General features: G+C 37.4%; 1 protein-coding gene across 1 annotated transcript in view; it reads right to left on the bottom strand.

Moving 5' to 3' along the window:
- The window catches only part of DCAKD (dephospho-CoA kinase domain containing), a 31818-nt gene extending 17321 nt beyond the window's left edge, over positions 1-14497 (bottom strand). The window contains exons 1-5 of the mRNA XM_087713361.1: positions 14397-14497; positions 12911-13028; positions 11444-11647; positions 6926-7013; positions 4175-4382 (exon numbers count right to left, since the gene is read on the bottom strand). Coding sequence (XP_087569487.1) covers positions 4175-4382; positions 6926-7013; positions 11444-11647; positions 12911-13022 — 612 coding nt within the window. The 5' untranslated portion in view covers positions 13023-13028; positions 14397-14497. The remainder of the gene's footprint in view (positions 1-4174; positions 4383-6925; positions 7014-11443; positions 11648-12910; positions 13029-14396) is intronic.
- Positions 14498-14828: the final 331 nt, after the last annotated feature.

Raw genomic sequence — 14828 nt, 5'->3', positions numbered from 1 at the left:
GGAGGAGAGCCTTCTCAGTTGCTGCTCCGATGCTATGGAACAATCTCCCCGTGGAGATTCGTACCCTGACCACAGTCCAGGCCTTCCGCACAGCCCTCAAGATCTAGCTAGCCCGTCAGGCCTGAGGATAAATTTTCTTGCCCCTCCCGAATGCTGAATGTTGTGTTTTAGTACCTTTTAGTTATCTCACATTTTTTTCCCTGTATTTTGTCTTTCACTCCCCTTCCCTTACTATTGTAAGCCGCCCTGAGTCCCCTCAGGGAAAAGGGCGGCCTATAAATGCTAAATAAAATCTAAATCTAAATCTAAATCCTGAGAGCATCTGCATCAAAGACAAACTCCTTGTCTTTCTAATCACACTTGGCCAAATAAAGTATTCTATTCTATTCTGCTTAGTCTCCTTATTCTTTCAAAGTTACAACAGCACTGAAAAAAGTGACTTATGACCATTTTTCCCACTTACAATGGTTGCAGCATCCCCGGGGTCATGTGATCAAAATTCAAATGCTTGGCAACTGACTCATATGTATGACAGTTGCAGTGTCCTGGGGTCATGTGACCATCTGACAAGTAAAGTCAATGGGGAAGCCAGATTCACTTAACAACTGCAGTGATTCACTCAACAACTGTGGCAGGAAATGTCATAAAATGAAATAAAATTCACTTAACAGCTGTCTCGCTTAGCAGCAGAAATCGTGGGCTCAGCTTTGGTCATAAGTAGAGGATTACCTGTACTTTCCTTTATACAAATTCCCTCTTTTCAATCCATGATTCATTCTGTATCTTTTCCTAGGTTGTCTTTTTTGGGGGGAGGGGGTGGCTGTCTGTCCTTTGGCTTCCAATATAATTCAGGTGTAAGATTTTTGTCCCACCTCTTACCCACTCCTTTCTTCAGCTTCTACTTTAACAGGAATGCAGAAAAATCAGTAGTAAAAATAATATTTGCCTGAAGTACACATTTGAAAATGCAGCGTAGTCAAAAGCAGGGACATACCACTATGAAACATACTATATGTATACACTTAAGGAGAACAGAATTATACTTGGCATCTGCATTATTATACAATTAAAACATGGCAAACACAGATTTGTTAGTTGTGAAAAAAGTGTGACTGCATCAACGCTTTCTCCCTAGCTTAGTATTTTGAGTCCTATGAGCTGCATTATTAAAACCTCACATTTCTTGGCTCTAAAAGAGAATCCAGTTACCTTACAATTTCACATTTGTGGATGGAGCTCCACTTGTATCAAAGATGAATAACTGGAGTGTATAAGAAAATAAGCCAAAATTTATAAATGAATTTACCACATTTAACCTTTTCAAGAATATGAATGAAGCATTTCTCTATACTAATATCTATTTTCACAGAACCATACAGTTCTGAAATAAAATAAAGTGACTGTACTTGAATTTATTGAACATATTGCCTGCAAGCTATGATTAAATTCTTCCCATTGACATTGACATTGAGTCTTTATTGATTAAGCCTTGGGCCATATCGAAGTGCAAAGTTCCAGAGACAAATTATTATTAAAATTTGATAAAAGCAATTTAAAATGGAATTGGAATAAAATACAGTCTAAAATGAAATTGGAATAGAAAACAATATTTAAGATATAGATAAAATATGATAAAATTATATTTCGGTGTCACCCCTGCAATCTACCTCAAACAGTCCCAAATATGCAGATCTCAACCGAACCATTTTGTTTAAGTACTGTGCTGTGTTAAATGTTATTTTCCACTTCTGGCCACACATAAAGTAAGTTGTTTTGATATGGAGATCCCAATGGGTCATTTGTTTGGTATACAGACCAAGGTACCTGTCTCTCACCCCTTTATACAAGCAACAATCAAATAAGATGTGAGCCAGGTCTGATTAACTTCAGATATTGCTTACAGTTATAGAACAAGGACCTTCTAACATCCACACTAGAATGCAAAACTAGGTTTGTCAGGAGCTGAACTTCATTTCAACTTTATTTTCCTACACAATTTCTATACATTTCAATACAATAATACAATAGCAGAGTTGGAAGGGACCTTGGAAGTCTTCTAGTCCAATCCACTGCTTAGGCAGGAAACCCTATACCATTTCAGACAAATGGTTATCCAAAATCTTCTTAAAGACTTCCAGTGTCTTCCACAACTTCTGGAGGCAAGCTGTTCCACTGATTAATTGTTCTAATTGTCAGGAAATTTCTCCTCAGTTCTAAGTTGCTTCTCTCCTTGATTAGTTTCCACCCATTGCTTCTTGTTCTACCCTCAGGTACCTTGGAGAATAGTTTGACTCCCTCTTCTTTGTGGCAACCCCTGAGATATTGGAACACTGCTATCATGTCTCTCCTAGTCCTTCTTTTCATTAAACTAGACATACCCAGCTCCTGCAACCGTTCTTCATATGTTTTATTTCGATTAGATTATTACAAAATAATGAATGTATTAATATGGACTATAATGTATTTATATATCAGCAACAGTAGCAACTTTACATGAATAACAATCTTATATTAAGATTGTAATGTAACTGAGCAATGATCTGATTGCAAGCAGTTATTGACCATCATGGTTAGTTTCTTCATCAAATGTGTCAGTACAAAAATATCTTAGGCATGTTTCAGTTACAATTTTATAATCGTTTATTAGAATATAAACTACAGAAATACAAAGAAAAATTAGAATAACGGGAAAAAAGGGGAGGAGAAGGAAAGAGGGAAAAAAGATAACAAAAAGAAAAGAATTGACTTCCAACTGTTTGAATTGAATTGAATTGAATTGATTATATTTCTATGCCGCCCTTTTCCCCGAAGGGGACTCAGGACGGCTCACAACCCAAGTCAGGGGGGGGGGGTTTACAAATAAGGAAAAAAGAACACCAACAAAACAATACCACAATTTAAAACACTCAACAACCATACCATTCGAGGGGGGACAAAAGCTCATTAGGAACAGCCAGGTTTTAAGGGCTTTGCGGAAGGCCTGGAGGGTGGTGAGGGTTTGAATCTCCTTGGGGAGCTCGTTCCAAAGGGCTGGAGCAGCCACAGAGAAGGCTCTCCTCCGGGTGGTCGCCAGTTTGGATTGGCCAGTGGATGGAATTCGGAGGAGGCCTAATCTGTGGGATCTAATCAGTCTATTGGAGGTAATTGGCAGCAGGCGGTCTCTCAAGTACTCTCAAGTTTTTGGTGCAGTAGAATAAGATAATAATATACAATCTTAAGAGTATCTTAGGCATGTTCCAAAGCGCTCTAACTATAAGATTATAGGAGTATGTTTCACCTGAATTTGTGTTTCAACAGTGGACTCTGCAGTGCTTCTCTGCATCTCCATAATACTTACAGAAATCTTGTGAGTGTCTCAAAACCTTTGCAGACATGCGAAGTAGTCAAGATTCCCTGATTATAGGAAACTTTAAAATATTACATTACCAATACATTACAGCATTACATTACATTCACTCATACTCGTCTTAGACTGATAGATATAATGTTAAATAAAAGAACTATATTTGAAGATAAACTGGTTATGTAACATTGAGTTCAATTAGTCATTTTAATAAAAAGACATTACACAATATGAAGCAGCATAATGTCTTACTGAAAAGCTACAGATTTGATTCCTTATTTCCTTGTAGGAGGTGTTACGTTTACTTCTCACCCACTCCTGAAGAAGTAATATGAATGTTGATTTACATGAGAACCCAGATTGTTGGGGGCAATATGCTGACTCCATAAAATGCTTAGAGAGGGCTGTAAAGCCTTGCAAAGCGGTATATAAGTCTAAGTGCTATTACTAGCCACAAAAGTAAATGTTTCTAAGAGATGATTAATAGCAGATCTTATCCAACGATAAGTTTTTTTTAAAAAAAACTTGGTTATTCTCATGCCAAAAACTAATATAACAGCCCTTTAATTGTTTGCTTATTAAATTAATGTAATGTTTCCCAATCATCACCCCTAACCCAGCAGTCCACTTACTAAAACAAGTCCCCATTAAAATCCCTTCTTGTCCTATAATAGATCTTTTGTGCATAAATGCAAAGCAATCTAAATTAAAAGTCTAGATTCCCTCTCCCCTCTTTGATCATGAAAGAACAGCCTATTACACAAGCTGCTGCACTAGAAAGTACATGAGACCTCCCACACCCACTGTTGCTCCTATAGCCAATAATCGCACCATAAGGTACTCCAAGGACTTCTCCAACTCTGTGTGTAATTTAAGGACCTGCTTCTTGGTGGTCTCAGCATCTCCTGAGTTATCAATGACATGGTCAGCCAACTTGACCTTCTGAGCAAGAGGCATCTGGGCAAAAATGCGTGCTTCTGCCTCTGTCTGAGTCAGCCCATTCCTGTGCATCAAGCGAGACAGCTGGGCTTGTGGGTCACTAATAGAAGAGAAGAAAATGAATTCAATTAAAATCAAATGCTCTCCAAATTGTACCTATAATATTCATCTAGACCAGAATCACTGAGAGAAGAAAAGCTTTCATCTTGTTTTGTCCTTCCCACTGCATGCAAGACAGATAGCAATAGTACTTAGACTTATATACTGCTTCATAGTGCTTTTTATAACCCTCTCTAAGTAGTTTACAGAATCATCATATTGCCCCCATATAAATCTGGGTCCTCATTTTACCTACTTCGGAAAGATGGAAGGCTGAGTCAACCTTGAGCCGGTGAGATTTGAACTGCCGAACTGCAGCTAGCAGTTAGCTGAAATACTGTAACCACCTCACCTCCAATTTTATTAGTGCACAGGAAGCAACAACCCTGATAAAGTTTTTCACTGTTAATGGTAGTAGTAGTGAAAACTTTAACTATGACACTCCCTTTGTACTGTTCCCAAAAGATTTCTCATCAGCAGAAAAAATGAACCACTATTCCTTGAGCTCAAGCTGCCAGTGATCTTCCAAGGGTTTCCAATATACTTTATGTATGTATACATAAGTATACATCAGGGGTGGGTTTCAGGCGGTTGGCGGCGGTCCCCGCAAACCGGTTGGTCGGCGAACCCAGAAGTAAGTAACTTCCGGGAACGCCGAAGGATCCACCAGCCCGCCCGCATTTCTTACCCGGTTTTGACGAGTTCTGCGCTTCCACGCATGTGCAGAACGCATACAGCGCCTGCATGATCCTCCAGGAGCAGCTGGAGCATCGCACAGGCGCTAGTACGCATGCGTGCACTGCATGCGTGCACGAGGATGCCGCCGGCCCCGTTCCAACCGAACCGGTTGGGCGAGAAACCCACCCCTGGTATACATATATGCTTCATCATGACCAAAACCTATTTCACACATCTCCCCAAAATACAATGTTGTTGGCTTGATTTTGCTGGTATGTTGCATTAACTTACCCAATATGCTTTGTTAACAAAGCATGATTTACAACTTAGCCCTTCATGCAAACTCAGTCACACAAGAAATATAAGACAGGTTTCTTTGACAGATGAAATCTCCTTTATGAAGGCTTCCACTGAATTCTCTGGTATGAAAGAAATGTGTTCCTTGCCCCACCCTCTTTTCCAGAAAGAATCTCATACTTTTATTCCCCATGAACATTCTGCAGTAGCAAAAGATATTAAGCACTGCAGGCAGGAGCACTGAGGGGCAGAGAAAGAGAAATTGCTAATAGTGGAATGGCAGTAGTGTGTATAACAAACATAACAGGATGAAAGAATTAAGACGTTACCTCCAACAGAAAGAATTAAGACATTACCTCTCAAGTCTCAAATGTCATAGTCTTATAATGCACATAAAAGCTGGAATATGCAAGTACAAAGCAACAACTAAGAGAATGCACAACTCATAAAGCAGGATGTTTCAGTTACTTGATCCTACTCCTACTCCACTTCAACACACCATTCTCTTGAGGTTTGAACCTTCAGAAAGCTCAGCCTATATGCTGTCTCTCTGCAAACTAAGTTAAAATAATTCTGTCAATAAATTTCCCTGTGCAAATTTCAACAAATTGTCAACAAATTTCCCTGTGCCTTACCTCCTTAGATATCAAGAGGTGGTTTTGCAGAAGCAAGGTGAATTACATTACAGCAGGTACATGTATTTCCTAGCACCATTTGTAGTGTGATGGGGCTTTCCCCCATCGATACCCACACCAGAAGGAAGAACACTATACAGGCTGTAGGTTTTGATACATAGCAGTAATAGTAATTGGAGGAATAGGAATAGAAATTCCTTCCTGACCAGTTACAGAAATACACAAAATGAACCAAGTGGCTACTGGAACATATACGGTAAATGCATTATGAATAACTGCACACTCAAAAGGCAGTATGCATCTAGCATGCTACATTGAAAGACCCTGCCTTTGTAAATAGACTGAGATTCTAATGCCAGATCTGAAAGCCATATGGATGAAGCTTGTCATTCAGAAAACTACTGAAATGCAGAAAATCGGGTGAAGAGAGCTGAGGTCACATGGCTTTATTATAACAGTTGCAGTTTCTTGGAAGGACCACAAATCACTCTACTCCATTTCAACGGCCCTTCAACTCCTAAGGACAATTCCATGACCCATAGCCTTTTCAACTCTACCCTGAATTAAATATTCTTTTAATAGTTAATGCCCTTTATTCCTATTTCCATTTGAAGAAAACAATACATTACATCAGTGGTTCTGCTGGCTGGAGAATTCTGGGAGTTGAAGTCCACAAGTCTTAAAGTTGCCAAGTTTGGGAACCACTGCATTACATAGCCCAGTGGTCTCCAACCTTGGCAACCTGTGGACTTCAACTCCCAGAGTTCCTCAGGCAGCTTTGCTGGGAACTCTGGGAGTTGAAGCCCACAAGTCTTAAAGTTGCCAAGGTTGGAGACCACTGACATAGCCCATTCTCTGACTTTCATTCTATCTAAATTGTTAGTACTGAACGTATTCTCCAGTACTCTCCTTACCAGAGGAGTACTCTCCTTACCAATACACAACAACTGTGTGCTTCATGAATCTGGTCAGCATTTTGCTCTCAAAGAGGAGCGGGATATCCAAAATCACATATCGATAGCCTGGAAATAAATTAAATTAAACAAATCCTTTATTAGAAACATTTTTTCAATAGCAGTAAACTTTTTGTGTATAATACCGCAAATACATACAAATAGTCCTGAGTTATGACCATTTGTTCAGCATTACATTGTTGAATGTAAGCATTGCATTGTTAAATGACAACCGGTCTGTCAACTTTTAGCCATTGCAGTTTCCCTGTGGTCACACGATCACAATTCAGGTGCTTGGCAAAGGCTCACAATTACGAGTGTCCCATGGTCACATGATTGCCATTTCCCTGCATGCCTTCCACAAGTAAAGTCAATGACTGTCCATACTCTACAGCTCCTTGTTCCCTCCCATCCACCTGTATTCCACAGTGCTCTTCGGTCTGCCTGCCTGCACATAGTTTAAGTGTCTGGTCCCACATTGTGATCACTTGTGGCCGTCATTGAACAATCTGCACAGTCCTCATTATGTACAGATCAGGAAACCAGATAATGGTCAGAAGATGAAGAAGCAGACGGGCTCCAGGATGGCAAAGGAGTGTAGCAAGGTTTTTTTACAACCCTTTATCTATTCAACCTTCCTGATGAACGTATGTATATGGAAGATGGATTAGAAAAAAGATAAGTATGGTTTTAAAACTGGAGAAAGAAGGGTCAATAATCAGCACTATATGGATCACACTAACTTGATAGCCAAAAACGCAAAAGATCTACAAGCTCTAGTAATAAATATAAAAAAGACCAAACTAATGACAACAAGCAGAATAAGCAGCTGTAGAAATGTTAATAAAAAAGGAAACTGGCGGATAGCTTCTGCTTAGCAGTGTTAACCATCAGCAATATAAAAATAAGTAGTCAAGAAATAAACTGCAGACCAGCATCTGACAAATAAATCATGAAGATTTCAGAATCGTTATACAAATGCTGCAATGTGTCTATATTTACAAAGATCAGAATCATGCAAGCCGTAACATTTTCTTTGACATGCTGTGGAAACAAATGTTGAAGAATCGGGTTAGGAAGAATACTGATTATTTTGAATTTTAGCATTGGGGGGAAATCCTGAGAATACTGTGGACAGCCAAGAAATCAAATAAATGGATCATTGAACAAATCAACCCATAATTTTTGGGCAAGTATCTAAAAAAGACAGAGAGTACTACATGTGCTGAAGAGACATAAAGAACCCTGTCGGATTGGGATCTTTTCTTTCCCTCCTTATTCAATAGAAGGAAAGTGGGAGGAAATGTAGAACGAGGTAGAAGAAAACACGCTGCTGCAGGCACAGAACTAGAATTCTCCAAGCAGACTTTTGAAATCAAGACAGTGGGCTTGTCTGTGATTCACATTCATATTTGCTTGATATTTCATTGCACAATAAATCTGTTAAACAGGGGTTCTGCTAAGCCAAGTTTTCACTGAATATCTTGCAGTAGTTCTTTCCTCATTGTCTACTCACTATCTGTCACTGTTGTATTTCAGAGTCTTTTAATATGGTGCACACATAAAGTGCCTTTATGTTATATTTCAGATACCTAAATAAAACTATTATAGTCTCATTCTAATCTGCTTTAGCTGTACAGGCAACATTCCCTTATCTGTGGTCATTGTACACATTTTAACAGAGTCCACTGCTGCCTCTTAAGTCCTTCTCAAACAAATGACTCTTCCCCTACCCTCAAATCTGTACCCCAAAAGGTTTTTGGGTTCATCATTGTTCCCAGTTCCCAGGTATATTTAATACAAGCAACTTTATTTGCTGATGTTTCCAAGTGGCCTTTCTGTTTTCTAGAAAGCATTGTTGATGGCTATAGATTTGGGGAGTTAGGCCTATTTGTTTCTTCCCTTAGGAAACTCTTCATAAAATATCATGCACTCTGATTATTACAGATTTGAATAAGAAGGCTCAAATTATTCTGCTCTGAATAATTTTCATAATTTTTACTTGGTTAAAAAAAATGGGAGAATGGGAGTCTGAAAATGGTCATTTGTTTCCTCCTTTCTCACATGTTCCTTTTTTATAATTTTGAAGAAATTATTGAAGATCATAGCCTCGCTATTTCTCTATTTCCCTATCTGCCCTTAATAAGCACAAGGTCCTTTTTTTTGTACAAAGACCCCAAAGCAGCTATTGATAATATTGGTAAGATAAGATAGCTTTTATTGTCATTTTTTTTACTGTGAGCACACTGGATCACATTAAAAATGAAAATGTGTTGCCTGCTCTCAAAAGAAAGCATATACATCTCATAACACACATATACCCGTGCTATATACTATACATACTACACCAATACGTACGTACGTACGTATGTATGTATGTATGTATGTATATATATGTGTGTGTGTGTGTTGTGTTTGTGCTGATAAATAAATAAAGGGAGACTAGTATAGATCTATTTCAAGCTATTTAGCTCTCATCAGCTAGCCATACCCTTACTGGGATTCGAACCTATATGTGTATGTGTGTATATATATATATATATATATATATATATATATATATATATATATGTATATATGTATATATGTATATATGTATATATGTATATATGTATATATGTATATATGTATATATGTATATATGTATATATGTATATATGTATATATGTATATATGTATATATGTATATATGTATATATGTATATATGTATATATGTATATATGTATATATGTATATATGTATATATGTATATATGTATATATGTATATATGTATATATGTATATATGTATATATGTATATATGTATATATGTATATATGTATATATGTATATATGTATATATGTATATATGTATATATGTATATATGTATATATGTATATATGTATATATGTATATATGTATATATGTATATATGTATATATGTATATATGTATATATGTATATATGTATATATGTATATATGTATATATGTATATATGTATATTCAAAATGGACAGTGATGTATGTATGTATGTATGTATGTATATATTAATCACTGTCCATTTTGAATACATTGTGGAAAGAGGAAACTTGATAGTTCACAAGGTTGATAGATACTATATGGAACAAAACTGTGATTGAATTTAGATGAATACCACAAATCCTCCTTCCAGAAAGTAACAAGGAAAACAGGTCATGAAGTAGATGTGTAGCATCCCAAGCAATCTTCCTCAAGCTTTGTTTATATGCTATGTTCTCTGCCAATTAACTGCCAATAATCTTCTCTGCCATCCTCACCATGCTCTTCCTGTCAGTAATAATTCCAAACCAGGCTGTAATGCAATATGACAGGATGGACTTGATCATCCCTAGAAAGTGGTAAGGATAGGGGAAGGAACATGTACTTTTCTCATGTGACATAGAAAATTCAGGCACTGCTGGGTCTGTTTCACCAGTGTCTCACTGTTGAGCAACTAAGGTAGCCTACTCGTTAGCTGCACACTCAGAAACTTCATGCTGCTAACCACCTCCACAGGTGAATCATTAATACACAGTTTGTGGCTGTGCCTGCCTTTATGTTTAAGACAAGGCTGTTTTTATTACACCAATTCACCAAACCCTCTACCTCCTTGCAGTAAGCACCCTCATAGTCATCCTGAATAAGGCCCATCTGCATACTTCACAATATGGTTGGTGGCAAATGTTGCACAACAGTCATGGGTCAACAGGGTGAACAAAAACAGACTTAGGACACAGCCCTGAGGAAAACCTGTGCTCAGGAAAGTGGTGTTAGAAATATTAGTCCCAACTCGCACATACTGGGCCTATCAAGAATCTAGTTGCACAAAGGAGTATTAAAGCCTTAGAAGCCCAGTTTGTCTACTAGATACTGAGGAATGATTGTATTAAATGCCTAACTGAAATTGACCAATAGCATTCACATATACATATTTCTATTTTTTCCTCTAAGTGCGCCAAGCTCAAATGGAGAACAGAAGAAATAGCATTCTCTGTAGAGCGATTTGGACCCAACTGGATTAGACTAGTTTGATGGCTATAGTTGTCACTGTTATCGCAAAGTAAATGGAAAAATATAAAGACATCGCAGAAATCCCAACTGTCAAGCCATTATTTTATCAAATTCAAAGAGTGCTTTTAGAAGAGCATCAGGAGAATTGGGGTACTAGATAAATGTCTGAGCATTTCAGGAAGCATGACATTATATGCACAATGCTGCCTAAAGATTCTTTTGTGTATGCTCTTTAAAATCACATTAAGGGACTAAAAATGCAAAGGGAAAATATAAAGAACAGAGAATCCTCAAGATGTAAGCAGTAAAAGGGTGATTGCAAACAATATGTCCCAAAGGGAGCCAGCAAAGTTGCCTTTTCAGCCCTTTCTTCCCTTGTCATAGAATAATAAAATGGACACATAGTCAACAGAGATATTATCATTTTTGTCAGCAGGAGGGGTGCCCCAAGGATTCTACAAAATAATATCAACTCTCCAGCTGCTTACCCAAGACAAAGTATTTCAAGATCTCTTTTAACATCTTCTTCTGGATCTCAGGATGAGTGATGGAGTTTAGCAGTTGACGTTTTTCTGGTTGGGAAAAAATTATATTTCCTAAAGCTTCACGGTTGATCTCACCACTCTCCAAAAGAATTTCTGGACCGAAGGAATGCACAATACGCCGATATGCCTGGAAGTATGGCTGGACCACTAGGGAAAGAAAACATTATAGCAGGAAGAGCCACTAAATATTCCTTAAAGAGTCAGTATTTAGTTGGTCCACATATTTTGCAAAGACTTTCAGCTGGCAAGAAGAGAGGCAAGGGAAAAAAAACCCTTTACTTATTAATCCAATTTTTAGTCGCTTATCTCCTGAATGAGACTTTGTGCTCAAACTTCTCTTGCAAATGTTGCATAAGTCCTTCTGCACCTCCAGCAACTATTCACAGATCACAGACCCAAATTAAAAGTACAGAAATTAGTCTGATGGGACAGGACAAGCATACATCTAGATGACTTTTTTTTCTTTGCAGAAACACTGTATTTATGCAAGGCAATAGGGCTGCATTCATCTTATCATCAACGGTTTGGAATTGAGTGGTCAGAAATGCATTTCTTGCTTTCAAGGCAGCATCTGAAATGTACCTTTCAAAAAGGCTCTAATGCCAAAACATATCATAATATCTTGTGGCAATGAATTCTACAGTTAAGACTAATGGTATGTAGCATTTCTCTTTCTTATATTAGGTGTCTCAAATGATTAAAAATACTGTCATAAATCAGTCATATATTCTACTTTGCGATAAGCACATGGAAATGGCAAAATAAACATGGAGAATAAAGCCAGATAGTTGTTTTTTTTGCAGACCTCAACTGTGGTCCAATGAAGTCACATAAAATAAATTCCCTTATCTACTCCCACACCTCAAAGAAAGGATTTTGAAGGGTAATCTTTATACTAAGTAAGGAGTTAAAAAGGTGACCCAGCATGATTTTCTTTCTCAGACAATGGTATGTCTAGCGATGGGATTTAACTGGTAAGAATCTTATAAGGGAGAAAGGATTTTAATAGCCCTTCACCTCTACAAACAGTTTTCCATCATAAATTTCCCTTCTCATCAGTACCATGTGGGTGGGTGGGTGGGTGGGAGAGAAAGAGGAATATAGGTATAGAGAAAGAGAGGGAGGGACATATAGCCACATACATGGTTAGAAAATCTTCAGATGGAATTTAGTACAAAGGCAAAAGTATAACCACTAGCTCCACAGAATTTATGAATACCAGACGCTGTTAGAAGAGAGAAATGTGATGTGTACATTAGTTTCAAGACATATGAAATGTCATATTTAAAAGCAAAAAGTATGAAATCATTCCCAATAATGTCTCCATTTGGAATTCTATAGAATTTCTACATAGTGGTTCTCTGGCAAATCACACTCATCTGCAAACAAATAACTTTATAGGAAACTCACCTTGCCGAGCTATAACATCAGCATCAATAACAGCACAACCCAGTTCCTGCAACAGAGCTACTACTGTACTTTTTCCTGATGCAATGCCACCTGTCAATCCCACCAAAAACATTTTGTCCTGAAAAAGAAATAAAATACTAAACCTGACATACATTTTTTAAAAATGAAATCAAATATGAGTTTAGAGATACTGTATATTCATTGTCATTCTTACCTAACTTGGCAATTACTCTTCTGTCTTATATTTAAATGCACACCCAGCACAAAAAGCACTTTTATAGGCCTTAATTTCAGCTATTAAAAATAACTATAAACCGTTGCCCCCAAACTGCTTTGGAACTTTTAAATCCATGCATGAAATATAGTTTCATTCACTTATCTTCTTTAGGGGCCTCCTTGTCCCTTAAAATTACTTTGGCATCCAAAGAAATGTCTCATGATAAGTATCTCAAAATTCCTATCTCTCTTCTTTTTTTTCTTTTTTGAACTACATAGTCCACTGCTTGTAAACTTTATTAATTTGCATTAAAAAGAAAATATTTTTTCTTTTGTCAAGTTTCACACACCACAGAAGCAATGGGATGCCACCCATCTATAATCAAATGAGGCATTCACAATTTAGAAAGATAGTCTATTCTCCAAGCTGTTAACTGCCTTGTAATAGAAATTACATTCATTTAACCCCGCCCCCACAAAAAATAACATTGCTAGTTGCTTTCCCCCTCCTTTCCCCCTCCCACAGAAAAGCAAACAATTTGTTTTGGAATTTCTAAATCAGATCAGGGACAAATGCCCATTTGTCTTCTTCAATACCAATAAGAATTGCAAATATTATTGTTTCCAAATCATTATTGCATCTATTAAGCATGAAAAGTAAATTTGAAGTCCTTCAAGCTAGGTTATGAAACAATTTTCAATTAGAGTACCCCAAACAGTTTCTGAAAGCACTACTCTAAATATGTCAATAAGATCCCCACTTCAGGAACTTAATATTTCAAATTTAAGTATTACTATGAATATTATCTTTCGTTTCAAGGTTTGGATTTATTAAATAAATCACTTCTAACCCATCCACCCAGAGGGTGGTACCTCTTAATCGAACCTATCTGATTTTTCTCCTGGGAATTAAATAGAAAAGATGACCCGGAAGAAGGTAATGCAAATTATTCTCATATTGTCTCCTACAAGACAAATGTGTGCAGGTTTCAGTATTTTTATTCCGATCCATTTACTGCCGTTGTTCAGTTACATAACAGCGCAACTTTCCTTAAATGTAATAAAGGTACAAAGGTACACGTAATTCTATGACAGTTCGTACATTTGCACCCTAATTTCTGCAAAAAGAAGGAGCGGGCTGGGGTTTAAAATCACTACACCAATCTGTCATCCCTTTCATATAAACGGAGAATTAAGGGACTGATACTACGATTGTTCAAGGAGAGAAGCGGCTCTGCCTATGCTCACAACAAACCTGCCCATGCCTCACCAGTATCTGCAATAGGGGGGGGAAACTTATTCTCCCATGCAAGAGAAGAAAGAATATTGTGTCACGGCTTCCAGTTCTCGTTCGATGATCTGAATTCTTACAAGCACTTCCCCTATTTCGAAAGGTTGCTACGGATTACTTCTTGGGCTTCGGGTACATTTCACTTTTCTCATTCCTCATTGGCTGAAAAAAATCACGCTGGGGATTCCATCCAATCCTTACTACCCAAACTGAGCTTGACTATTCCAGCGTGAAGCCAAGAAAAGAAAAGAAACGAAGAACGGTGGGGTATACTGAGATTGATATATTCTTTCAAAAGTCAAAATTGTGTTGTGTTATGTTAAGAAACGAATTTCCTACTGAGTCAATTCCTCGTTAAATAGTAATCGTTGACATATTCCTAGTCTTCCCAATTAGATTGGCCAATCCTTG

The sequence above is a fragment of the Thamnophis sirtalis genome, unplaced genomic scaffold, assembly GCF_051295495.1.
Source record: "Thamnophis sirtalis isolate CommonGarterSnake01/CBP01778 unplaced genomic scaffold, rThaSir2_p1.2 scaffold_4, whole genome shotgun sequence".
Taxonomy (NCBI): domain Eukaryota; kingdom Metazoa; phylum Chordata; class Lepidosauria; order Squamata; family Natricidae; genus Thamnophis; species Thamnophis sirtalis.
The sequence above is the reverse complement of the archived record's forward strand: the minus strand, read 5'-3'. Positions and strand labels throughout refer to the sequence as shown.